Source organism: Alexandromys fortis, unplaced genomic scaffold, assembly GCF_014885135.2.
Source record: "Alexandromys fortis isolate MF-2015 unplaced genomic scaffold, M_Fortis_MF-2015_v1.1 scaffold_118, whole genome shotgun sequence".
Classification (NCBI taxonomy): Eukaryota; Metazoa; Chordata; class Mammalia; order Rodentia; family Cricetidae; genus Alexandromys; species Alexandromys fortis.
This window is the reverse complement of record NW_026068010.1, coordinates 1536858-1563801: the sequence shown is the minus strand read 5'-3', so window position 1 is coordinate 1563801 and position 26944 is coordinate 1536858. Positions and strand designations below refer to the sequence as shown.

At 46.1% G+C, this 26944-nt stretch overlaps 1 protein-coding gene across 2 annotated transcripts in view; it reads left to right on the top strand.

Annotated features, from left to right (window-relative positions):
* The window catches only part of Flt1 (fms related receptor tyrosine kinase 1), a 162276-nt gene that overhangs the window by 20466 nt on the left and 114866 nt on the right, over positions 1-26944 (top strand). For both annotated transcript variants that reach the window (XM_050161872.1, XM_050161871.1), the window contains exons 2-7: positions 4547-4643; positions 5204-5430; positions 22429-22553; positions 23348-23510; positions 23616-23752; positions 26253-26427. In XM_050161872.1, the coding sequence (XP_050017829.1) occupies positions 4609-4643; positions 5204-5430; positions 22429-22553; positions 23348-23510; positions 23616-23752; positions 26253-26427 (862 nt within the window). In that variant the 5' untranslated portion in view covers positions 4547-4608. The remainder of the gene's footprint in view (positions 1-4546; positions 4644-5203; positions 5431-22428; positions 22554-23347; positions 23511-23615; positions 23753-26252; positions 26428-26944) is intronic.

Genomic DNA, 26944 nt, shown 5'->3' with positions numbered 1-26944 from the left:
ACCCTACGAAATGCATTTTAGACAAAGCTCTTATTGTGTGAACACCACAGAATCTGTGTACCATAGACAGTGTGTACAAAGTAAGTGGGATATGCCATTACTAGGCCTTTGTCCCCACTATGGTGTATGCTTTCCGATGTGGACCAAAGTGTGGTATTTTATTGACTAAACGCCTTCCTTAAAGAGGATACTTGTGATTTCTGTCTAATCGGGGCTCGTGCTGCCATGTTTGGAAGAGAAACTGAAGGACTTCATTTCACACTATGTTCAACAAGCAAGGATACTTCTTATTTAAATAGCTAAAATTGGCAGTTTTCTGACGACGCTTTTAGTCTGTCTACATAGAATCTTGTTTGAAAGATTTGTTTTTATGTGTCTGTGTATTTGTATGTACCCCATGTGAGTTCAGGTGCCCTCGGAGGCCAGAAGAGGGCACCAGATTCACTGGAACAGGAGTCACAGTTGATCTTGGACCATCTGGTGTGGGGGCTGAGCCCCAAATCCTGGTCCTCTCCAAGAGCAGCTAGTGTTCTTATCCACTAAATCTTCTCTTCACAGTTTCTTAAATGATTCCTAAGTTAACTATTTTCGTCAAAAAGGCTGTTTCATCCTGAAAGACCTCTGTGGAAGTTCTTTCTTTTAAATCTATCACACAGCCTTTAAGAACTTTCTAAGGAGACTCCATTTGATTTGTATTTGGTTTCCCAACAAAGCCATATGTGGCTTGAAATTGACTCTGTTATCCTGCTGAAGTTAAAGAATGCATTTCGTTTTGCATAATGAATGGAAGGCAAAGGTGAAGGGTGTGTCTCCTTGACCTTCAGCACATAGGATGGGGGGTAAAGAGCAGAAAAATAACGAACATGTGCACAAAAGATCAACATAAAGTTACCAGTGTTTAATAAGAAACAAATTCACAGGCTGCTTATGTTCTTTTGAGAAAGTGTTACTACATAGACCAGGCTGGTCCTGAACTCATAGAGATCCACTTGTCTCTGCCTCCTGAGTTCTGGGATTAAAGGTGTGTGTCACTGTGCCAAGCTCAACAGGCTGTGCTTGTTTGTGTGTTTGTTTTCGTGCTACTCGCTCCAGTGGTTGGCCCTGATAAATGCACAGACAACAAAGCCCATTGTCTTAGGCCATGTTGAGATTTTCCATTATTATATTAAGCAATACTCTTCCTGGTACCAAAAAAATTCTATGTTTTTCATACTGTGGTTGATTTTGATGATGAGGGAGAAAAATTATTCTTTAAGTTCAGATGATAAGGCTACTGTGGCAAACAGTGGAAAGCTTTGATTCCCACCCAAGCTTTACAATGGGGAATCATTAACACAGAGTACTCCACCCTTGAAAATGGAACATTTTGTAGATTTGCTATCAAAATGGGCAGCCCAGCTCTGTGCTACTGAAAGCCCCTGAGCAAGGCTGTGTCTGCTCTGAGTTTCACTAGTGATGCAGCAAGTGTCTGATGAGCAACAGGTGCTTACAAGTCAGGACCTGGACTTTTATTGCTTGGACACAGATATTCAACCTCTTCAAAGAAATGTTTTAATAACTAATAATATTTTCTAGGAGTATGATTTTTTTCCTTATTAATTTTCTGTTAAGCTATAGTTGTTGATTTTTTTGAAACAGGGTCTCATTGTGTGACCCACGCTGGACTTGAACTCACAATCCTCTGCTTCAGCCTTCCATGTACTGGGATTACAGACAGGTACCCTTATATCTGGTTCCTGCTAATCCTTATGTGAGCCTAATTTTCTTTTCACTGAACTCAGAAATATAGTATCCTGTAACATGAGGGCTGGCTCTTTGGGGTTTCTGCCCTGCCCAGTTCCTTACAGCCGGCAAGCCCCAAAGAAAATCACACAGAGTCTACATTAGGTTATAAACTGATTGGCCCATTAGCTCAGGCTACTTATTAGCTCTTGTAGCTTATATTAACCCATTATTCTGATCTATGTTAATCATGTGGCTCAGTACCTTTCACAGAGGGGCAGATCACATGTTGCTTCTTCAAAGTCTGGGCAGGAGTGGGGGGAATGGGCTTCCTCCTCTCCAGCATTCTCCCGTTCTCATCGCCCCACCTCTATTACTGTCTGGTTGACCCGCCTACACTTCCTGCCTTGCCAATCAGCATTTTATTAAAATACATAATTGACAGAATACAGACAATTCTCCTGCACTAGTATCCTTATACATTATTCCTTTTCTAAATATCTTTTTGAAAGTATTTTTTACTTTATGTATATGGGTGTTTTGTCTGCATGTACATCTGTGCATCGCACAGGTTTCAAAAGAGGGAGCCAGATCTCTGGGAACTGGAAACCCAGATGGTTGTGAGCTACCATGTAGAGGCTAAGAATCAAACCTGGGTCCTCTGCAAGAACAGCCAGTGCTCTTAACCACTGACCCATCCCTCTAATTCTTTCTCCTCTTCCAAAATAGCTATGTTATCTAGCTTCTTCATTCCAAACGAAGAATCTATGATGACAAACTTTGAAGTGAAATCTTATATTCCTCGCATTTCTCACCTTGACTTTCGAGTAACCCCATTTCCCTCCAGTGTCTCCAATCTCTCATTCAGCGGTGTGTGGGTCAGAGAGCAGTGCAAAGTGCAGAGAAGACACTGGCAGGCTTGTCCCTTAGGTGATGTCCTCAGTGACACTTCCTAGCTGGTGGGCATGTGCCTTGGAGCTACAGGCTCCCTTGACAGGGGCTGAGGCATTACCATTCTAAGCCACCCCAGGAAAAAAGGTTTATACAACTGGGAAACCTCAAGTCATGAAAATGGAGGTTTCTTCACACGGCCTCTCCTGCTAGGAAAACCTTATCAAATCTACCTAGACTGTATGTAGACGGTTGCAAGGAATGCCAGAATTTTCCGCAGGAAGCTGTGCTGGGTCTTTCCCGGCACAGAGACAATTGCTCAATTAAATCCCTAAAGTTCCGTGACACAAGAAAAAGCAGTAACAATTATGGCCTGGAATTTTTTTAGGGTAGCTGTTACCAACCGCTGGCTGTGACTTTAGGAAAATCTACTGTGGGGTCACCACATCAGGAAACCCAAAACGCTGAATAAAGTACAAAATTTGTTCTCACCCACGTGGGTTGACTTCTACGGTTTTTGTGTCAGAATTACTAGGTCTATATGAAGCAGTGGTTTTTATTTTTTTAAAAGTCATCAGTATTCTGCCAATTAATCTGTTACTAATTTGATACCAGTAACTCTTGTCAATTGAAATACCTTCTAAAATATTAATTTTACTACCAGCAACTTTTAGAAAATATAAGGTCCACCGAATATCTTCCTTTGACACTATATACCCAATAGAATGCTGTCTGACAGCAATTATGCTGGGGCATGTGCCCCATGGTGGGCGGTGAATCGGCCTCTTTCATGATGTGCTTCTGACCCTGTGCCCCTGCATGTTTGGTAGAGCATGGATGCTAAGGGGTAGCGAACCAAGGCCACACAGTTGGAAAGAAGGAAAGGGAGCTACCTATGCAATATAGAGCTTTAAAGAGTCCTGAGTTCTTGAGAAAGACCCATTTTCAATTAAAAATACTCGCTAAGATTGGAGATTGGTCTATCTCCAAGATTCCCTCTCTCTGTTCTTTCCTAGGGGTCACTATCCCTGGCCCCCAACCCTGCCTTTTACCTGTCATTACAGTGGTCAGGAAGAGGAAGAAAGAGAAGGGGGAAATGGAGGAGAGGATTAGAGGAAGAAGGAGGGGGAAGTGGGGGAGGGGTAGAGCAGGAAGAGGAAGAAGGGGGAAGGGGGAAATAGGAGGGATAGAGAAAGGAGGAAGGTCTAGGCCATTAGATGCTATTCTGAGGGCTGAGAGAAGCTCAACCTATACAGATCATAGTTCTAAGAGTCATGTGACTTGCAGCATCCATATGGGAGATTTCCAGTTCAGTTCACAGAAAGGGACAGAGAGACAGAGACGTCCAGGCTCACACGGTCCCCGGGCTGAATGTCATTACCCCATTGTGTAAAGATACACAGATCCTAACCCGCTTTCCCGTGCCCTATTTTATTGCTGCGCAGTGAACTGAAGTGGGCTTGTCAGGTGCCGTGAAGAGGGAATAACCCATTTTGCCAGACCACTCTACAAGGGTTGTGCAAGACACAGATTATGCAAGACGGGCCAAGTAGCTTCTAAAGCTGACTTGGAGTCTAAAATTAGTTTTGCAAATGAGGAAACAAGTTTAGAAAGAAAAATGACTCAATGGCTGGCCCCAAATATTGCTCAACTAATGAATGGATGGCACCCAGAAGCCACAGCCAGGCATGGTGGCTCAGGTTTTCAAGCCCAACATTTGAGAACTTGAGCTAAGAGTTTTGCCATGAATTCCAGGCCGGATTGAGCTACTTGGTGAGACCCTGTCTTCCGGAAACAAAACTTGCATCCAGTATCCAGTGGGTTGTTTTGGATCTGTGACTAAATTAAAGAAAAAAAATTTTAAAAAAGCAACTTTTTAGAAGATGTAATAAACCATTTACAAATAAGACATTTGCAAATTTTTGTTTTACAGAATATGGTTCAGGGTCAAAGTTAAAAGGCCCTGAACTGAGTTTAAAAGGCGCCCAGCACGTCATGAGAGCCGGCCAGACTCTTTTTCTCAAGTGCAGGTAGGTCACATGGACGGGGTAGTAATCTCACCATTCCCAGGACACTTGGGGGTGGGTAGTAATCTCACCATTCCCAGGACACTCGGGGGTGGGTAGTACTCTTGCCATTCCCAGGTCCTGTTAGTAATCTCGCTGTTCCCAGGTCATGTGGCCGAGGGGGGGGATAGTAATCTTGCTCTTGCCATGTCACATGGGTGGGGTAGTTAGTGATCTCGCCATTCCCAGATCAAACCCACTGACTCCCCGATTGAGAGGTCACCTCTCAGAGGAGAAGGAAGATGGACAGAGCGTGGGGGCTCCTGCATTAAGTGTCACATAGAGACTTTGTCCGATGGAGGGGAGAGCTTCATACACCCTGAGTGAGTAATTGTCACAAATATTGTCACATCTTTATCCTGACCATGGTCTCAAAGCCCCTCAGAATATGTGGCCTGTTCTTAGTGAAGCAGATGGACGCCCAGGGGGCCTCAGAGTAGGGCTCCCTGAGAACAGCAAACACCATAGACTCAGCACGGAGCCTGGCTTCAGCCTTGACTGTGCTTTACTTTGTCTGGCTGCAGAGGGGAGGCGGCCCACACGTGGTCTCTGCCTGCAACTGTGGGTATGGAGGAGAAACGGCTGAGCGTCACTAGGTCTACCTGTGGGAGGAACCACAGACAGTTCTGCAGCACCTTGACCTTGGACATGGCGCAGGCCAACCACACGGGCCTCTACACCTGCAGATACCTCCCCAAATCTGTGTCCAAGAAGAAGAAAATGGAATCTGCCATCTACATATTTGTCAGTGGTAAGACGGCGCCCTCCCGCGTTCTCTTTGCTTTTGCGAAGCAGTGGGTCCGAGGAGGTCTACCGTGACTGGGTGAGAACATGGTTTTTCCGAGCAGATGTGACACGAACAGGCCGTGGAGGGCTACCAGCCTAAATGCAGAAACCTGTGACTTATATCTTGGTGCAGTCTTGGTTCTCAGTTTCAACCAGAATTTCCAAGACTCAAGGAGCTCAATGTTCCCTGTGGGAAGAGACGCTCCGTCTATTTTAGTTGACTCCCACACCAGAACAGGCTCTGAGTGTAGTTAGCCTGAGAGATGGGATGAGAGTCCATATGTTAATCGTGGAGCTGCTCCGCCTGCGGTGCAAGGTGGGGGCCCTTTGACACAGTGCAGACTCTTAGAAGTTAGAATGATCAAATGTTTTGGGGGAGCTGGGGATAAAGACAGGTCATTGGCAAGTTTAAAGCCCTGGGTGCGCGCGCTCTCTCACACACACACACACACACACACACACACACACACACACAAGGGTCAGGGGGTATGTTTGAACAACCTTCTCTACTAAATTCATCATCGAGGGACTAGAGAGACAGTCAGCTGATAAGGGCACTTGCTGCTTTTGCAGAGGGCCCAGGTTCAATTCCCAGCACCCACATCACAGATCCCAGCTGTCTGTTACTACGGTTCTGCAAATCATTAAAAATAGTAATTTAATACATGCAGTGCTGCTGCTGTCTCTTGAGACACTCCATGTTTGCTGCAGTTGGCTGCAGGATATTAGCTCACTGGCATTGAGTGAGTATTAGTGCTAGAAGAGTAGACAGATTCTAGCGAGAGGTAGAAATGGATCTTTCGGTCATAGTCTTGCGGTACCGCCTTATGTTCAAGTGGAGTAATCTTCAAAGGGAGGGAATGTGAGACCCTCCCAAAGTAGACATCAGAGACATCAGAGATAGAAATGGATCCCCGGGGAAGACCAGGAAAACTGTTTTCTTCGTGCTTCTTGTTGCTCAGGTCTGCTGAAACCAGAAGCTCTTTGAGCTCTAAAGACCATAGCCTGAAATCAGTTTGCGCAACAGTCAGGAACTCTGGCTGTAAAAACAAAACAAAACAAACAAACAAGCAAACAAACAATCATCAGCTTCAATAAAATAATAAAATGCTCACTGGTTAGGAGCACCCCCTAACCCCCCGCCGCTCATTCAGAGGACCCAGGTTCAATTCCCAGAACCCACATGGCAGCTCACAACTGTCTGTAACTCGAGTCCCAGGGGATCTGACACTCTCACGCAGACCTGCATGCAGACAAAACACCAATGCACATACAATGCCCATTGTGAGTCTACCTCTTGGCAGGATAAATAGGGTTCTGGTGTTAGATTCCTGAGCAGAGCGTGTAATCGCCCAGACTCGGGACTGGTCTCAGGAGACAGTCATCAGCTGTTTGTATGCCCTTGACCTCTTTCCAGCTACCGTCATTGGAATTTTCTTTTCTGCACCGAGATTTTGAGCCCAGGACCTTGTGCATCTAGCCAAGCACGCTGTGGTTGAGCTATACCCACAGCCCTTTTGTATTTGGGGGACAGGCCCTCCATGAGTTGCCTATCTGGCCTTGAACTCATAGTGGTAGCCCAGACAGGCCTCAAAATGGTAACCCTCCTCTTCAGCCACTGAAGTGGCTGTGGTCACAGGAGTGAGTCGCACTGTGCTCAACTGTCAGCCCAATTTGGACGTAATCGCTTTTCTGTCCCTATTCCTCCAATTCTGTTTGTTCCTACAGTTTCCTTCTTCCAGGGTTAGCCTGCCTAGAGTTTGCCATGACAGGGAGGACACAGCCCACTTAAAACTGAGTAGCTGTGGCCACGAAACTGCAGGTGAGACCACCCTCTTCTCCTGGAGGGAAGAGAGAGTGGCAAACAGGAAATGGGGTAGATGGGAAAGGTGCAGATTGAACAGCTTTCCGAGAGCTGTACAGGCCAAGGGGAAGGCAGACGCAGCACCTGCTGGCTGGGCATACCACATTTTTTGCTTTCTTTTTCTGGCTCTATATAACATATCCTATGGCATATTTGTTCTTTTGGATACTTCAGACAGAAAGCGCTTTGCAGTAGGTCCTGGACTTCCTCTGTCTCTTTGAGGAAAGGGGAGGGGAAAAAAGGCATCCATCCGCATTACAGCACGTCCTTTCTTCTGTGGGGTTGGAATAGACCAGCTTGCAAGCAGATACTGAAACTAATAACGATAATAATAGTAGTAGTAATAGTAATAACACCACGTCTTAGCTCCTAATATAACAATATTCAGCTATTTCCCATTTAACTCCTATACCATTCGCTAGATGAGTTCACGGGATCAGCAATTCCAATGTATACCGTCCACTCCATTTCCCTTCCACCACTGGAGAGCAATTTCATTATTCACAATCACTCCTATTTCAACTATAACACAGCACATCCAGCAAAAAGCCATTACTCTGAATGGCAAACCACTGGTTAACACAAATGCTGGGTGGGTAATGGCCCAGAAGTGTCTTGGCTGCTTACATCTGCCGTGTGCCATCTTATATCTGACAGAGCCAGAGTCATTTGTTCTGTGAATAAATGAACTGCCTGACACCCACTGAACGGAAGGAATTCTGTGTTTAAAACTGATGCTGAGGATAAATCTCAGATTAGTGGGAAAATGTGCCAAAACTCATTACTGATATCTGTCATGGGATGGGTGGGGGAAGAGCCACTATGTCAAGGATTTATCCCCTTCTTTGTTATCTTTTTCTGGAAGTTGTCCTTAGTCAGTACCTTCTCAAAGCCAAAGTGGTGACCTACTAAACAACTGGAATTCTTCCGTTGCCAAAACTTTAATGTACTTTTTGTTTCCATCACTTTAATTCTCTTCTGAGATAGTCGGGGCGTCTTCCATTTTTTGTTGACCACTCCCACAGAGGTGAACCACACAAAGCTTGTCTCCCATAGTGCAGAGGTTGCCTCTGAGGTTAGTGAATTCTAACCCTCTCGCTACACGCTCACAGGCCACCCTTGCCTCTCACAGGAGACTCTCGGCTTCTAGTGAGCAGCCTAAAGAGGAGAAGCCTTGTACAGGTGTGCTTTTGAAAGGCAGCTGTGTAGCCCCAGGGGTTTAGAGAAAAAGTCTCAAGCATGGAGAGCTTTTCCTATTCACTGCCAAAAACAGCACACGACCTATGCGTGAACAAGTGTTTGGACACTGTCGAGTGCCCTCTCTTTCCCAGGCACAGCTAAGCTCCGAGGCGGTCAGAGCCTCCGGAACACCCATTGTCACCACTCCGTCACCACAGCTTGCGCCCAGCCACCAGGCCTTCCGCTAGAACACAGCATTCAGGTCATTTTTTATTCAAGGAATCTTCTTTAACTACTTTTGTTGACTTAATGAAGTTGGCGGGCACATTAAAATTTCCGCGAAAATAATTTCTTACATTTGTTAAAATTTCCTTTCTCATAAGCAAATGGTGGTGTTTCTAGAGTCATTCAGCCCCTCTCCTAACCCAGCTACTTCGCTGTTCTCTGAGGAAGGGAAGAAAGAGGAATTCCCTCTCACAGCACGCTTCGCAAAGCAGCTGGCCCCTGCAGTTGTGGGATAAAATGGGTAGTCTTGCCCTGAATGGTCTCAGCAGTGGGAGGAGATGGGATGGGGCCAGACTGAAGGAGGGAATCTGTGTCTGAGTAGTGTGTGCCCCACATCAGGAGAGACGGTGATAGAGAAGTCGAGAGCTGGATAAAGGACAGGGAAGAATAGTCAGAGACACTTCATTCTGTCAGGGTAGCTAGGCAGCCTGCTCTGGATCACAGCTGGACAGAGTCTCCCCTGGCAGATGACACGGATGTGAGGTCATCCCCTTGGATATGATCTGGACAAATGGCATTTGAATGTGTATCACTGATAAAATCGACTGCTCCAGAGAATGCAGCCATGAAATTTTGGCTCCTACAGAAATGAAGCATCGCAGTGCACGCTCTTGCTTGCTCCCCCCCACAAAGTATTTCCAGAGTCGGGCTCACACTCAGGCGGTCTGTGCGCGCGCTCTGCCTCCCGTGGGAAGGAGAGGATTCTGTTCGTGCTTCAGGGACCCTGGGGCAAGGGTTCGGCCATGGAACGGTCTTTTCTAGAAGTTGAAGGGTTGCATTAAAATTATCTCTATATGAGTTTTAAGTGGACAGAAAGGAATTGACCCACGGAGTTTTCACACGGGCATGGTTCAGAAGACTGAGATACAGAATCGTATAGCTTTGAAATTCAACTCACTGGTTACTTTGTAGGAACATGTTGTGCCAGTTTGTGGGCCTTTAATACAAGGCCCAGTTTCACCTTTACTATTCCTGGAATAGCTATGGTTCAGAAATGGTTTCTCTAAATGACGACCCCAAGTACTGCTCTGGGCCGGTCCTCCTGGAGAGACCTGTTGTGGAGTTTTGTTCCAGGTTGTCGTCTCTAGCTCCTGCCAGAGTTGTCACTTTGAGGCCTTGAGCAGCAGCAGCAGTGGATACTCATGGGTTGGGTAGTTTTTCATCTCACACGGCCATCTGAACACATCAGGGTGAGTCATATCTACCTCGAGACCTGAGGCCTCCATGCTGGAGCCCAAGGAGGGGTTTCTGAAAACAGCATTAGTGGAAGGCAGATTTGCATCTGGAGAACTCTACCTCAAAGGCGTCTTCGGTAGAGTTCCTAGGAATTTTCCCGTCTTTCTACCTACCGCTTCATCAAAAACTAGGGTCAAGTTTTGCTACTACGGTCATTTTCATCTTGACGAAATTATGAAAGAAGAGAAACAAGTACTTCTGTCATTTATAATAGGCATGGATGTGGTTTGGAATCCTAGATTTCTCCCTGAGGAGAACAGGACCTTCTATATCCTGACTGTGTGCTTCCTTTGGGGCTGGAGCATGAAGGAGATTATCCATCCTATTCATCACTCGGTGGTGCCTGATCAGGACCACATGGCCGGAGTCGAGAGTAGTAACTTAACTTGGCCATTTTCCTTTTCCATGACACAGACTTTGATGGAAGACCCTTCCGATGTCTCCTAAGCCCCGCCATTTTATGTTCCTCTTAAAGAGACATTTGTGTCATTAAACCTCTCGCCAAGATGGAAGCCACTCCTGTTGCTGGTGTTCTTGGTATACTTTCTGTTTATCTAGAATGTTCCTTAGATTGCATCCATAGGTCTGTCGAATGTTCAGGCTGCCACTCAAACAAAGAGAACAATTCCTGATATTTGCTGGACTACACATCTGAAAGATCTGGCACGTGTGGCTTCTCGAGATCACATTGATGAGCCCCCCACCCTTCACACCCCTGTCAGAGTGGCACAGCTGATGAGCGGACATTTACCATCATGATCAACAAAGTGTGGAGACAAGCAGTTTGCATTAGAGGGACAGGACTTTACAGTATAGCCTATGCTGTTCCAAAGCTCTGTAGACCTGACTAGCCTTGGTCTTGTGGCAATTCTCCTGACTCTGTCTCCTAAATGCTGTCAATAAAAGCCTGTGCCACCATGCCTGGCTTAGGGGTCGTCTTGATGTCATGGAATCTTGAATTAAATCACTACATAATGGCACATACCCATCGTCACAGTGTCACACAGCATCATTTCTGCCTCCCTAAAACTCCCCTGTGCGCCTCTTAGTCTCCTCTTCCCCATCCCAGGAAACCACTGCTCTGGCCCGCCCTGTTAGTATAGTTTTCCTTCCCCAGAGTTTATGTACATGTAATATGCAGTGTTTTTATATAGATCAGCTTCTTTCTTTTTGTAACAACATTAGATTTTTTTCCTTGTTGCATGGTGGCACGCACCTTTAATCCCAGCAGTGGGGAGGCAGGGTAGACAGATTTCTGTGAGTTTGAGTTCCAGGCCAGCCAAGGTGGCATACAGAAACCCTATCCCAAAACAAACAAACAAACAAACATGAAACAATAAAAAGATTCATCCACGTTTTCTTATAACCTTGATATTGGTTTTCTTCCCCTCCTTCTGTCTCGTGTCCCAGAAAGGCTTCAGCTTTGTGAGGCTGACCTGAGATTACAGGCATGCTTCAACACACATGGTTTATGCAGATTTGGGGTCGAACCCGGGGCTTCATGCATACCAGGGAAATACTTTACCCACTGAGCTAAATCCCCAGACCTCCATTTCCTTAGCACTCAATAGTATTCTGCTGTCTGGAGGCACCAGTTTATTTACCCCTTTACCCGCTGAAGAAGGTCTTGGTTCCTCCTCAGTCTTGGCAAGCATGACTAAGGATGCTGTAAACAGCCACAGACATAGCTGCCAGCTCCTCGGGAGAATAGCCAGGTGTGCAATTGCGGGATTGCATGGAAGCCAGTGGGAACCGGAGGACTGTCTTGTAAGAAGTTGTCAAGCTACCTTTCAGAGTGTCCATCACAGCCACCCCATCTTCCGTTCCCGCCAACAATGAAGAGAGTTTGTGTTACTCGAGCAGTGCTTCTCAGCCTTCCTGGTGCCGTGACCTTTAGTACAGTTCCTAGTGCTGTGGTGACCTCTAGCTGTAAAATCACTTCCTTGCTACTTTGTAGCTGTATGTTTTGCTACTGTTATGAACTGCAGTGTAAATATCTGATAAGCAGGCTATCTGGTGGGGTAGCGACACATGGGTTGAGAACCACTGCTCTACAGCCTTATCAGGATCCGGCGTTGCCAACGTTCTGGCCTTTCGCTGTTCTCATGGATGTATAGTGGTGTCTCACGGTTTCGGTCTACATCTTCTCAGTGGTATGTTGTGAAACATACATATTCTTTGGTGAGATGTTTCATTAGCATCAGTGGCCCACGTTTCCTTCTTTTGATCATTAGCAGAAGATCCTCACTTTGTGCTTAAGACGGCTGATCCACTCTAAATTAATTTTGTCGTTTTGTGTTTATATGTATTTATATTTCATGTGCATGAGTGTTTGCCTGCATGTCTTTTCAGCAAATGCTTCTAGAACAAGTGGGTATCCACTTGCGAAGAGTAGTTTTTAAAATGAGTGTAGGGGCTGGAAGTATGACCCTGCAGTTAAGAACACTGACTGCTCTTGCAGAGGATCTGGGCTTTATTTCCAGCACCCACATGGCAGCTCACAATCATTCATAACTCCAGTCCAGGGGAATCCAATACCCTCTTCTGGTCTCCTTCAGTACCATATGCATATGATACACAGATATTCATGCAGGCAAAATACCCGTACACATAAAATAAAAATAAAAAGTTGGAGCTTGGGCGGAAAATAGGGACCATGATGGCCTGGGTGTGGCCATCCCTTGCTTATATGAGAAAAGATCAGACTTTAACAGAACTGTGTTTAGAATCCTGATGGCAGAATCCCTGAGCAGGAGGGAAGTCAGGACAGGCAGGTTGAATAGTGATGGAAGGAAGCCCTTTCTGACACCGACTACTCTCCAGATGGCATGAGCTGTTTACAGTTGGAGAGCCCACGCATACAGGCATTTGGGACAAGGCATGTGCTCACTGGGTGCGACTGGCTGCTCCTGTGGCACCCAGTAAAGGCTCCTGTCATTCGTGGCTGTCTTCTTGGACCCATTCCATTGTAACTCAGCAAGATAAATCCCATCACAAATTCTACTTTGGGCATGCCAGTCAATTACTCATGTTTTCTAAATATCTTTTATATATTGATTTTCATGTCTGAGAATGGACATTATCAAATTAAGCTCCGGGTCCTGGTCTGGTTCCCAGTGAAGCCTCTGACTGTTTCGTCTTCCATCCCAACTTCCTCTAGACTTAAGGGCTACCACCCGGAAGCCTGCAGACCAGGGTCAGGCCAGATGTGCAGATGGCAGCACTTTTTGCTGCTAATACTAAATAACTGGAAGAGTTAAAAATCTGATTTCCTATTTATTATGAAAGTTGGGCTGTGCGGTGGTATAGCACACCTTTTTGTTCTGTTTTGTTTTGTTTTTCAAGACAATGTTTTTCTGTAGCTTTGGAACCTGTCCTGGAACTCACTCTGTTGGCCAGACTCACAGAGATCCACCTGCTTCTGCCTTCCGAGTGCTGGGATTAAAGATGTGCCTGACTGGTGCATGCCTTATAGCCCAGCACTCTGTGAGTTCGAGGTCAGCTTGGTCTACAGTGTGAGTTCCAGGACAGCCAGGACTGTTACACAGAGATACCCTGTCTTGAAAAACAAACTGCCCGTATTCTCACTTGGCACCAGCCGTGAGCTGGAAGTACCCTCTTCAGACACAGCCCCCACGCCCACTGTCTAAAGGTTGGTTCCTCTACTCACCTGCCTTCTTTGCCAGGGCCCCAGTGATTCTAGGAAGGGATCCAATGACAGGAGCTTGGTTCTAACCATGACCTTCAACCTGCTAACATACTGCTGGGTCTGTCAGAAGGCTCCGTGTTAACATTGTTTCTGGCTCATAATGGCTTTTCCTTGGGTGACACAAGTGTGTCAGGGCCAGAGTTTGGTTTGGGAGAGACAGGAAACTTGAATTCCATTTTGGCTCTGCTCTTCCTGTGCTTGTGAAAGTTCCTTTCTTCCCCGTGGGTCTCGAGTCCCACATCTCTAATAAGAGGCCACCCGGAGATGTCTGTAGTCCTGGGAAGTCTCATAGTCTCATATGTCCAAGGCAAGCAGGGATAGTAAGATCAAGAAATAAAAGCCTCCAGTCTTGGAGTAGAAAAGTTACAGCTTCTTTCTCCTTCATTTCTCTTTCCTCCCTCTACCCCCACCCCTGCCTGCCTTCTCTCTGAGATGCGGCTCAGGTTGTCTGGTAACTTAAGACATTGGGATAAGCCAGCCTACTCTGTATGAGTACTTGGGAGGCGGAAGACCTGCCCCATACCCAGCATCCCATGCTCACCGAGACCCTCAACAAATCAACTTCATTTGTAGCTGCACATTTTAAAAGCTACGAGACTCATTTTGCCCTTCCAGGCAGAATTTCAACCTTAGCCCCAAGAATGGGAAGGACCATTCCTGCTTTATAAGGTGCATGCGTGCCGTGCCGTGCCGTGTCGCCAACCGCTAAGGACCGTAAGTGTTGAGCTGTGTTTGTGCGCCGAGTTGAATGCAGCTGCACTTTTCAGACCACTTCAGCAGGTGCTTCTCAGGCCCACGTGTTTATCGCTGCTGGGAAGTGGATAGAGAAGGTGACCCTGGTTCTCTGTTAGGGGAAGAGCAATCAAAGGGCGAAGGAGCCATGGTCTCCCTCCTCCTCTGCTGCCGTTCAATCCTCTGCTGTGAGAGAAACACTAGGAAGGAACCACTCACTGCAGATGGGCGGGTAGAAAGGAAGGGCCTTCTGGGAACTGTGCCTCTTACCTTGTAGCACACAAATAATGAATTGCTGATTTTAGGGGTTTTGCTTTTGTGGTTGTTTACCATGGCATCTTGCATGGGGGATGCAATGGCCTGTCTCTGAGTTCCCTGTGCTGGCAGTGTTTTGTGTGAGGCATCTGTCCTTTTGACTGGTGAGCCTACTGCTGAGTGGTGGCATTTGAGTGAGAAAGGTCCCCACAGGCTCCTGGCCTTGGGTACTTGGTCCTCCATAGATGGCACTGGGTTGAGAGGCTATGGAACCTTTTAGACCAAGGTGCTGGTGGGTATGGGCACTGGAGAGAGACCTAGAAGATTATGGCCCAGCTTCCCTTTGGGCCTAGCCTCTGCTTCTTAGCTGACACTACATGAGAAGCTGTGGCTATAAGCACCCTCAACCCCACACTGACCCACCCCGGTCTCTGTGCCTACCGCTATGATGAACTGAATTTCCTGAAATACAGCCACATTGAGTCCTCCCTTCCTTAACCTACTGTTATCTTGTTGTAGCAACAAGAAAATGAACGAAGGCACTGGGCCAGCCTCAGTGACGTTTTCTTATCCCTCTGGAACTGGATGCTGACCCTCTGGGTAACCAGGATAGCATGCCAGGAGCTACCAGTGTGCACACCCTGTATGATCCACACCTTCTGCACCCAGTGGGCAGGCTTCATCTATCTACATGAAGACAGAAAGGCTTTCATTGTTCTCACACTGACTCAGGGCCGCCAGGGGGAACCGAGGACACATTTGTCTGCAATGGCTTTGGCACAGAGGCAAATTCCGTTATTTGTGTGCGGCCTAGAATTGTGATTGGGGCTGAATAGAAAGACTGTGAGGACCCGGAGGGTGAGCAGGAGTCATTCCAGCTCAGAAAACAGGGCCCCAGCTTTCTTTCCAGATGAGTCGTGGGGGGGGGGGAGGATATAGTCTACAGACTGTGTGATTCGCCTATTTACGTCAGAGACTTCAGTGGGACCCAGTGTATCAACGGGTGTATACTGCATTCTACCCCCTCAGAAGGAAAGCTGCACCCTGTGGCCCCACACCCCACACCCCAACCCATGCCTCTTCGGGCCTAAGCAGGCATTGACCTACTTTCTGCGCTGTAAATCTACCTCTTCTGGATATTTTCCAAGAATTCAGCTGTGTCTGGCTTCCTTAGCACAGTGTGTGTTTGAGGTCCATCCGTATTACGTCATCCTTCTTTCTCTCTATCGCTGAGTCGTGCTGCATGGTACGGATGGACTGCTCCAGATAGACCACTAGTACTACTTCAGTGAGCCCCTTATTAGCTGATAGAGATTTGAGTTGTTTTAGCTTTCCGACTTTTTGTTGTTGCTTCTCTCTCTCTCTCTCTCTCTCTCTCTCTCTCTCTCTCTCTTTCTGTAATTTTATTGAGACAGGGACTCTCTACATACCCCTGACTATCCTAGAACTAAATATATAGATCAGGCTGGCCTTGAACTCACAGAGATCCAACCTTGCCTTGCCTCCCCAGTGCTAGGACTAAAGACATGCACTACCACCCCTGGCATATGGCTATTTTTAATAATACTTCAATAAATACTTTATGCAAGCTTTTGTGTGGCTACAAGAGCCCATTGTCTTGAGTGTGCACCGATAGGTAGAATTTCAGAGTGGTTTAAACTTTTGTGGAAATAACCATTAAATTTTGGGTTTTTTTTTTTGTTTTTTAATGTAGTTGGACCATTTTACATTTCCATATGTAGTTTTCTGTGACCTTGGACAACTTTTCATGTATTATTGAATCCTTTATATCTCATCTTGAGAACTATCAATTCAAATACTTTTGTATGAGTTTTAAATGGCGCATGCCTTTAATTCCAGCATTCGGAAGACAGAGGCAGGCAGACCTCTGTGAGTTTGAGACCAGCCTGGTCTACAAGAGCTAGTTCCAGGACAGGATCCAAAGCTACAACAAAGCCCTGTTGTTGTCGGAGATTGCTAGTTCGTTTCCCAACCACCATGACTCGAAATAATTACACAGAAGCTATATTATTTAAATCATGGCTTGGCCTATTATCTCTAACTTCTTATTGGCAAGCCCTTACATCCTAAACTAACCCATCTCCATTTATCTGTGTATTGCCACATGGCTGTGGCTTATTGGCTAAAGTTCCATCTGGCCTTGGGCATCTGTCTCCTGCAGGGGCTATATGGCTTCTCACTGACTCCACCTACTCTCTCTCTCTCTATATATATATATCTTCCAGCCTGGTTATATTCTGTTAAGTCACTGGCCAAAAGCATTTTCTTTATTTACCAATAAAAGCAGCGCACATACAGAAGAGTTGGTAATCTCTAATTTTGGTAGAGTTTGTTTGCCATCTGGGCCTTGGCATTTCCTTGTGAGCAGATAGTTTTATTGTTGTTGTTTTGTTTTGTTTTGTTTTCTGATAACTGATTGACTCTCTTGCTGTAGGTCTTTTTGGGCCATTTACCTCTTGTTATTCCCAGTGGTTTGTGTCTCTCTAGAAATCTGTTCATTTTATCAGTCATCTAGGCAATGGTGTATGACCTTATTTCTTCATAATGCCTTATACTTCCTTGAGACCTATTCTAATGTCTCACGTCTGTCTAGACTTCCGTGAGGTCTGTTTTAGTGTCTCACTTCTGTTTATAGCAGTTTGAGTCTCTCTTTTCCCTCCTTGGCTTGTTGAATAAGTTTGTCTCACTGTGATCATCCTTTCAAAGACTCAGTCGCCAGCTGAGCCATTACTTTCCCTCCAGACACATCTTAGCTCATCTCCTAACTGTGATGCCTGGTATTGTCCTGTTCATTCCAAAGCTTTTTCTGATCCCTCTTTGAGTTCTTCTTTGACCAACTTGTTGTTTAAGAATATTTCATCTCATTTCTAGTTTTTTTAGTCTCCCCAATTTCTGTTATTGAATTCTAACTAATACACTCTGCATTAATTCTCTTCTTTTGATTTTATTGAGGTTTGTTTTATAGCCTAACATATGCTCTGTTGTTAAAATTCTCTATGTGTACTTAAGAAAAACGAGTAACCTACTTGGATAAGTGGGGTGTTTTATTCATGTGTTAGGTGTAGTCGATTACTAGTGTTGCTCAAGTATTTTCTTCCTGATTGATCTTCTGTCCAGTTATCCCATCTTCACTGAAAGTAATATGGGGCTGGGGAGTTGGCTCAGTGGTTAGGAGCACTGGCTGCTCTTGCAGAGGACCTGTGTTCAGTTCTTAGCGCTCACATGATAAACTGCCTACAACTGCCTATTACTCTAGCTCCAGGGGATCTGATGCCCTCTTTGGGCCTCCTCCAGTGCATATGAACTCAATGAGCATACACACACACAAAATTAATTAATTAACTAATTTTTTAAAAAGTAGACGACTAAGTGGGCAGCGTTAGTGCATACCTTTAATCCCAGCACTCACCATCCTGAAAACAAAATAATCCCAGCACTCAAGAGGCAGAAGCGGGCAGATTTCTGAGTTCAAGGGCAGCCTGATCTACAGAGTGAGCTCCAGAACAGCAAGAGCTATTACACAGAGAAACCATGTCTGGGGAAAAGGGGTGGAGTAGGGGACTTAAATGTCTATGTTATTATTTTACTATATTCCTCCCTCCTATTCTGTCAGTTTTGCTTCTCGTGTTTCGCTGTCACGCTGTTAGATACACACATGTTCATCACTGTGTGTCTTCCTGATAGATTGGTCCTCTTACTATTGTTAACTATTCTTCATCTCTAGCAACCTTTATTGCTGTGAAGTCTATTTGGGGCTGGAGAGATGGCATAGGACTTAAAAGTACTTGTTCCAAAGGATCTGTCTTTGGTTCCCAGCACCCACATGGTTGCTCACACTACCTGTAACTCCAGCTCCAGGGGATCCAACCCCCTCTTCTAGCCTCTGCAACCACCTTCCCACAGGTAGCCTCCATATGCACACACACACACACAAACACACACACACACCCGCACTCATGCACACACGTGCACACACACACACAAAGGTAAATCTTTTTGAGATCTGTTTTGTCTGATGTCACAGACACTCAGGTCATGTGACAGCTGAAAAAAACTGCTTGAACTAACAAACACTTGGCGGACAGTATAAGTCTGTGAAGAATTTGCCTCCTTTCTTTGACTTGGTTATATTAACAAATAAGTTTCAGCAAACCACCCAGAGTGTTAGATATAATCCACAGCATGAAAGCCTGTGTAATGTAGAGCAGCCCGTGCCCGGGGGCAGACGTCTTCGTGGGGTTGACTTGTGTTTATCCTCTCCAGTTCCTCAATAAATGAACACCTTCCTTGTTAATCCCCCAGAGTCCCCGTGACCCGGACTTGGCAGAAAATAAAAATGAAAAGAGAGATAATCAGGAAAAGTCCCACACGCATCTTTAAAATGTGTGCCCGCTAGATGCTTCTGAACCGGCTCTAGAGTCAAAGAAAAAAGGGCTTTTAAAATGTGTGTGTTGGGGGGGGGGTTCATTCATTTGCAGTAGTGCCAGTTAGAACTGGAGTCAGAATGACATTCTCTGCACTGTGTGTCTTCATGTGTCATCACGATTACAGGTCTCAAAAGGAAAAACAACTATTAAAACCAGACAGTGTCGCTCTTAGCAAGCATCTCTGTGTGAGCTCTCCCGCCTACTTATACTGAAGAGTGACAGCCCAGGTCCTCCCCCTGGGTGAGAGGTCCCATGTGCCCTGCCAGGCTTCTGTGCTGCTTTGAATGCAAAAAGTTCAAGGTGATTTTCACCTAGATGTGCTTTGCCTTGAGTCTCCAGTGACTTTGCGTGAGTGACCTGAGCTCTGGCCTCTTCCTCACTCTTGAAACAAGCAGCCACTTTGATGGCAGGAACCCATTTTGCAGGGGTGTAGTAGTCGTTTTTAATTTTGTGACAAAGACAGCTGCATCCTCTGGGAGTAGTAAATGGTTTTACTGGTGATATTAATGGAGCCATGACCTCTCCCACAGCTATGGTCCTACAAAACAAAATGTTTGTATTTTGTCAGGCAAGTTCATTCGCAGCCCTTCCTTGAAGCAAGTTGCAAAGGAAAAGTACTCTAATAAGCCTAGAGAGTAGAGTGGTGGCTGTGTGTGTGTGTGCCTGCGTGCGTGCATGTGTGTGTGTGTACAGGCATGAGGTCATTTGCAGACATTGTGGATTTATAGTGCTGCTATTGACTGACATGCATACAATCGTTTTTAGTTGTGTTTAGATGAAACAACGTATTTTAAAGATGTGTTTGGACAGATACAAGAAGTCCTAGCCTTAGAGTTGTGGTGGGTCTACTGCTGACGCTGAAGTGGGCCCTTGGGAAGCAATAGCGGGGTGAAATTTAAGTGTTTTGGGGGAATTCACAGAAGCAAAGTGACAAAGGAACTCAGAGGCAAAGATGATTCCATTAAACTGGCAGTTCAGTAGCTGAGAATCGACGACACGTGTGTTTACCATTTCCTCTAGGAACTTTTGATGTCGTGTCCTTTGTTGGAAAGAGCTGTCTGAGAAGACAGTACATCGATATGGAGGATTTGCAGTTCAGTTAAATGAATTAAGCTGTTTCCTGGTGTTTCTATACACCTTTGGGATGTACAATATACATGCATGTGTGTGTATGAATGTATGTTTATACACACATGTACACAAAATTATGTATATATGTGTACATATATGTATGTGTATATATACATGTGTGTATGTATGTGTGTATAGATCGATAGATCGATAGATCGATAGATCGATAGATCGATAGATCGATAGATAGATAGATAGATAGATAGATAGATAGAGACTTGCAGGAGGAGGAAGGCAGCAGCATGATGCAGTCCCTTGATCCAGCTGGGTGTCTTTCTCAACAACCTCATCTAGTAGAGGATTTGGTTCTGAAATAAACCCCTTGTCTCCACGTCATTCTTTTCTTTCTTTGCTGGCGTTCTGCACTCACTGAGAATTCCTAACCAACAGTTCTGTTAATGGTGACAGTCAAAACGAAAGCCAATTAACAACAAATGTATTTTTGTCCTCAAGGGCAAATGGGTAGTGCTTTCTAATTTCAGTTTTAACTTTAATGGTTATCATTAAATGACATGTGGCCATGCTAGGAAACCCAACAGAGAAAAGGAGCCAGGTAAACAATAGAGGCAGAGACAAGAGGTCAGATGTATGTTCAAGGCCAGACTGGTTTACAGAGTGAGTTTCAGGGCAACCAGAGCTACATTGTAAGACCTTGTCTCGAAAAAAGAAAGAAAAAGAAAAGAAAAAGGAGAGGAAGCGAGAGAGGAGAAAATAACTCATAACACTAACATCCAAAGAAAACCAATTTCTCTCCACCCCACCCCCCCCCTCCCACTTTCTACACCCTTTCCCCCAATTCCTCCTCCTCCTCTTTTTTTTTTTTTTTTTTTTTTTTTTAAAAAAAAAGCAAGGTACCAGCTAAGTAGCTGAGGCTGGTCATTTGTCCTGCTTTCTTGACTAACTTGCTGCGATTATAGGTGTGGACCACAAAGCCTGGTGCCAGTTTGTTTTCTGTTTTCTCTGCCACTACAAGTCTGACATCAAGGTGTTTCCAGGGCCAGCCCTCTGCTGGACCTGTTGTTGGGAACCTGGTCCTCTCCTACTACTTCCTTATTCTGGTTTCCCAGCATTCTTTGACTTACAGATGTCACGTCAGCTTTTGTTCCGACCGGCCTCTTTTAAGACTCTTATTATAGGCTAAGGGAGCTCTCTCCTTAGCTTGAGTAATTGCATTCATTCAACTGTCTTTCCACGTAGGCCCCATTCCGAAGTGCAAAGGGCTCAGAACCTCTCCAGTCTCCCTCACATCAGCCACTGTGGATGTTTGACAGCCGTTGCCTGCTGAGAGCTCTTGTTTCTCTAATATTCACCCTGTGTCAGCATCCATTTCTGAGGGAGGACCAGCCAGCAGGTCTGGCTCTTCCTTGGTTCTTTTACATAGGACTCCCGGTCCCTACAGGCTGGAACCAAGTTGGGGAGATGAGAACACAAACACTCGTGAATGAATCATTGTTTGGGAGTATCAATGGGTTCCTGATGACAAGAGCAGGGTAGACAGTGAGAATGTTTCTAGAAATAACAGATGTTCTGGTTCCTTGAAGGAATTACAGGGAACTCGAACAGGTAGTTATAACAATCCTCCTGGCCTCTGAGAGACAATGCAACACTTTCGAAAGATGGGTTTTCCCCTCTGGTCCGCTCAGCCTTTGTTCTTAGCAGAGAAACCTTGCTGTTGAAGAAATCTAAGAGGACCTAACCACTGACGAAATGCATGCATTTCCCAGCTCCCTTCCTCATTCATTCCTACTCTACCCGGCAAGGTCTAGAAAGTCTTCAAGTGGTGCTTCTGCCATTCAAATGATAATCCCCTCTGGTTTGCTTATTTCTGTCTCCCAACTCTCCCAAGCACCTGTGTTTTTCCAGTGGTCACAGAGGCCCTGGAGGGGACTTCTGGGGGTCTTAGCACAGCTGAAGTTTAAGCAGCATCTCCCCCTCCTCCCTCATTGCATTTCTGAAGCGTTTGCACTGGGTGGTCCCTGGGACACTGAAGAACTGGGCTTCTTTGGGAGACAGACTCACAGAAGGTCAGATTCCGAGGCAACAAACAAACTGCTGTGGGTGAGGGGCTGCCGCAGAGTCCCAGGGACATTGTCAGTTCCTTACTGGTGTTTCTCCCCCGCTCAGATGCAGAGAGTCCTTTCATAGAGATGCACAGTGACATCCCTAAACTTGTGTACATGAGGGAAGGACAAGAACTTATCATCCCCTGCCGAGTGACGTCACCCAACATCACAGTCACCCTGAAAAAGGTAAAACTTCAATGCTGCTCCCGTCATGGCTTGGCTTCCAATGGGTGTGGATTCACACATAAGGAAGACGGTTTACAATCAAGCCCAGTGAAGAGAGAACAAAAATGTCAGGTTCAGCTGAATAGTCTCAAGACTGCTGGTGCTTAAAGGCTTTCCCAAGCCGGGTGGTGGTGGCTGGCGTCTTTAATCCCAGCACTCGGGAGGCAGAGACAGGCGGATCTCTGTGAGTTCAATGCCAGCGTGGTCTACAAGAGCTATTCGAGAATAGCCAGGGCTGTTATACAGAGAAACCCTGTCCCCCTAAAAATAAATAAATAAAAACACAAAACAGTAACAACAACAACAACAAAAAGCTTTCCCAAAGAAAAATTTAGAGGGTCAGGACCAACCAGCCCCCAACCCCACCCAAGGCAGCACCTAGCTAGTCTAGGCAGACTTTGGGCAGTGGCTGTAGTTAGGAAGTCAGAAAAATTGTGACTGTGATTGACAGATTTCTGGTGGCCTTCATGGATAGGTTTGAATCCCCATCTCACCCGTGTCCTGTTGCCAGTAGGTATTCGGGCTGAAATCAGTAGGGGAGTCCTACGCAATGCTCAAGAAAATACCTAGGTTAGAGTGCAGGGGACTTCTGAGCCGGACCCTGTTGTTAGCCTTCCCAGCTTGAGTCCCTGCACCCTCCTTGAATGGCTCAGTGCAGTGCGGTAGTTCTTGCTGTATCTGAAAGCCATGGTTTCTCATAGTGTTTTGGCTCATTGCTACCAGGACTCTGGTCAAGCATGCTTCTTTCTCTGCAGTTTCCAGCTGATACTCTGATCCCTGATGGAGAAAGGATCACATGGGACAGTACGAAAGGCTTTATAATAGCAAATGCGACATACAGAGAAATAGGACTTCTGAACTGCGAAGCCACAGTCAACGGGCGCCTCTACCAGACAAACTATTTGACCCATCGGCAAAGTAAGTGCCGTCCCCAAGGGTGTGGACACCAGGCACAGTCCTTTGAGCTCCACCTGGCCTCTGAAATCTTGATTTTTAACTTTTTTTTTTCTCTTCTGCTTGCAGCCAATACAATCCTAGATGTCCGCATAAGCCCTCCAAGCCCGGTGAGACTGCTCCGTGGCCAGACTCTTGTCCTCAACTGTACCACAACCACCGACCTGAACACGAGGGTGCAGATGAGCTGGAATTACCCTGGCAGAGTGAGTGGCTCTTTCCTAGTCCTTCTTCAGGGCGCTCTTTGAGTCTGCTTTGAGCGAGCGAAACCCCACTGGGTGTTTGAAGTGGGAAAAATGAGAAAATGCTGCTCCCAGGGCGGTGTGGGTGGACAGGAAAGCGGCAGGTTCGAGCGGGTGCCTCCCTCGCCTGGCGGTCCCTGGGTGTGATAGTGCAGATTCTGGCTTTGATGTCTGGGGCTTGTTTTGAAGGGTAAGGGCTGCTTTTTCCACTGGCGAGTCTGGGAAGCAAGAGGGAACGGCGCATTAGGCTTTCTGGATGAGAGGGGAATTTATCACTGAATGCCAGGCAGGGCCTATCTTTTGTCTTAACAACATTTCAGGAGATTGTCTTTGTCAGTGCAGTCATGGAAGGTTCTGGCAGACAGTCAGGCACCTGATTGTGGTGTGTTTGGTAAAGTTACTTCAAGCCAGCCACCCAATACTGCACATTAACCATCAAAGGGGCAGTTCTGTCCTTCAGAAACACAAATGGGAGGAGTGAAGACAGAGTCGGTTTCCTCATTCAGGTGCAGCTTCCTTACCAGCCCCAGGTATTTACTGAAGTGCGCAGATGGGAAGGTGATGATAAGCTGGTAGAGAAGCCTGGCAGCAGACCTGCTCTCCTTTCTCACGTGCCAGTGAGATTTCTGCAGCAGATCCCAAGGGCGGGCGTTTGCTATGCCATGCAGACTGCCAATCAAAATTAATTTAGGATTAAATAATGAACGAAAGATTAATGCTTCAGCTTCAACTTGGTTTCACCAGCTTTCCCCGCCCCCGTGGAAGTAGAAAAACTTTGCAACAAAAGATAGATTATGTTCCCTATAGGAGCCGATCAGATATTGACAATTTTCTAGACAATACTGTTGTTCCTTTTAAATAAAACTGCTAGAACATGAAGCAACATCTTCTAATAGAAAAAAAATTCTCAGTTAATGTCAAGACTGAAGAGACTTTTATCCAGGTCCAATTGCTGTTAAGATGTCGATCCTGGAGGCTGGAGAGATGGCTCAGAGGATATGAACACTGACTGCTCTTACAGAGACCCAGGTTTAATTTCCAGCACCCACACGGCAACTCACAACCACCACTAACTCCATACCCAGAGGATCCAAAGCCCTCTTCTGGCTTCCTCAGACTCTCAGGCATACACATGGTGTATAGCCATATATGCAGACCAAACACCCCTACCACACGAGAAAACAAATAACAAAAGTTCAAAGAGGGTATTGTCTGTGTCTACTAGGTACCAATGACCTCCTAAAACAGAGCTTGTCCAATAGGATGTTCCCTGATAGAAATATTCTCTGTCGCCCTTGTATAATCAAGTATCCGTTAGCCACTGTGGTAGAAGAACACGTCAAGTGTGACTAGATGCAGTGAGGAATTCTTCATCTGGATTAACTGTATTAAATAGTCCCATGCAGCTAGCGGCTACAGAGCTGGACAAGGCACTTCCAGAGGCTTGGATTAGGTATTTCCCAAGGGATCAGCCATGCCAATAACACACTTGGGAAGAAAACTCTTCAGAGGGGGAAGTCACGCCTCTAGATGGTAGTGGCCGAAAGGCTCCAGGGTCTGTTACACTGGGGACTGCTTCTGACTTTTCACAGCCGTGATTGACAGCTGTGTCTTTTGTTATTGCTGAGAACCATGCAAATGGCCTAAACACATGTCGGTGCCAACGGGGAATGAAAAGGCAGGTGGGTGAAAGTTGACTAAGCATGGTCGAGGGAACTAGGTTCAAGACCCTCAGCTCTGTCTGGACAACTTCCAAGTCTTTTTCCCACGACCCTCCCCAGGGAAGGACTTGAGAGGGGGAAATGACGTGCTATGTGTTATAAGAGGAACAATTGAAGGAGATGGCATTGCATCTTCTCCGACCAGTGAGCAGGCCACTGTAGCCAGACAGACAGCTGAATGTGGTCTTTCCCTGAGATAAGGGACAGACCCTGCAGATGATGGCTGAAGTCACCTCTGGGTGTGCACATCCCACGTCCCTTTTGCCATAATTTAGCAGGCGCTGATGGGTACAGCTCAAGATGTAAAATAATGAACTGGGAGCAGTTGAAGCCAGGACTTGAAGTTTTGTTCCCATCAGTGGGAAAGGGAACTTTGTTTATTTACAGGAATCTGAGGGGACAGGCTGCTGTTCAGAGGAGAGCCTGTGATGAGGAGAAATCACTAAATGCATACCCAAAAGCCCTGAGTTCCTGGTATTCTGTGGTAACAAAGCAAAACCCCTCCAACCTCAGCAGGTGGTTACACAAAGCAACCAACACAATATCTACCGCGAAGCTCATTTACAGAGAAGATGGGCTCAGTAAAAGCCGGCAGGCTTCGTGTCTGATGCACGTCTAGACAGAGGCGTAGTCACCTAATGTTTTGCTTGTGGCGGATCTGATGTGCCCCCAACCTACATACTGATCCGACAAATGCTAAGACACACAGTGGTGACTTCACCCGCTATGCTTTCTCCTTCTAGGCAACTAAGAGAGCTTCCATAAGGCAACGGATTGACCAAAGCAATCCCCACAACAATGTGTTCCACAGTGTTCTTAAGATCACCAACGTGCAGAGCCAAGACAAGGGACTTTACACTTGCCGCGTGAAGAGTGGATCGTCGTTTAGATCTTTCAACAGCTCCGTGCATGTGTACGGTAAGCACAGAGGTCAGACGTGCCGACTTCCACGACCCTTTCTGAGTACTCTAAGCATTGGGGGAGGGCGAAGCCACTGTTCTTTTTGGCTAAGAGATATGCAACCATGAATGAAGCCTGCGTTCTCTTGCGCCCTCAAAGGGAAATTAAGCACATTGCATACTCTTTAAATTGGATACTTTTGGGGAGACGGGCTGAAAAGTTGTAAGAGTCTGAGGCAGAGGAGGACCAGAGCAAATCAATGTCTTCTGGATGTGACAAGACCACAGCACTCTGTGGTCGCCTGCACAGGGTCTACACAAGGCCAAGCCAGTCCACAATCCCACGCAGACAGGGAAGGGACTCATAAGCTTCTACCCCTAACAAGGAGCTATGGACAGCTGATGACTTCTGGGGGAGAGAGAGTCAGTGTTCTTTAAGGGTGTGGCCCCTCATTGGTCAATTGCACCCCAGTGGATGGCCCCACACCCAGAAATCTATAGCCAGCACAAGCTGGAATGGATGGGTTTTTTTTTTT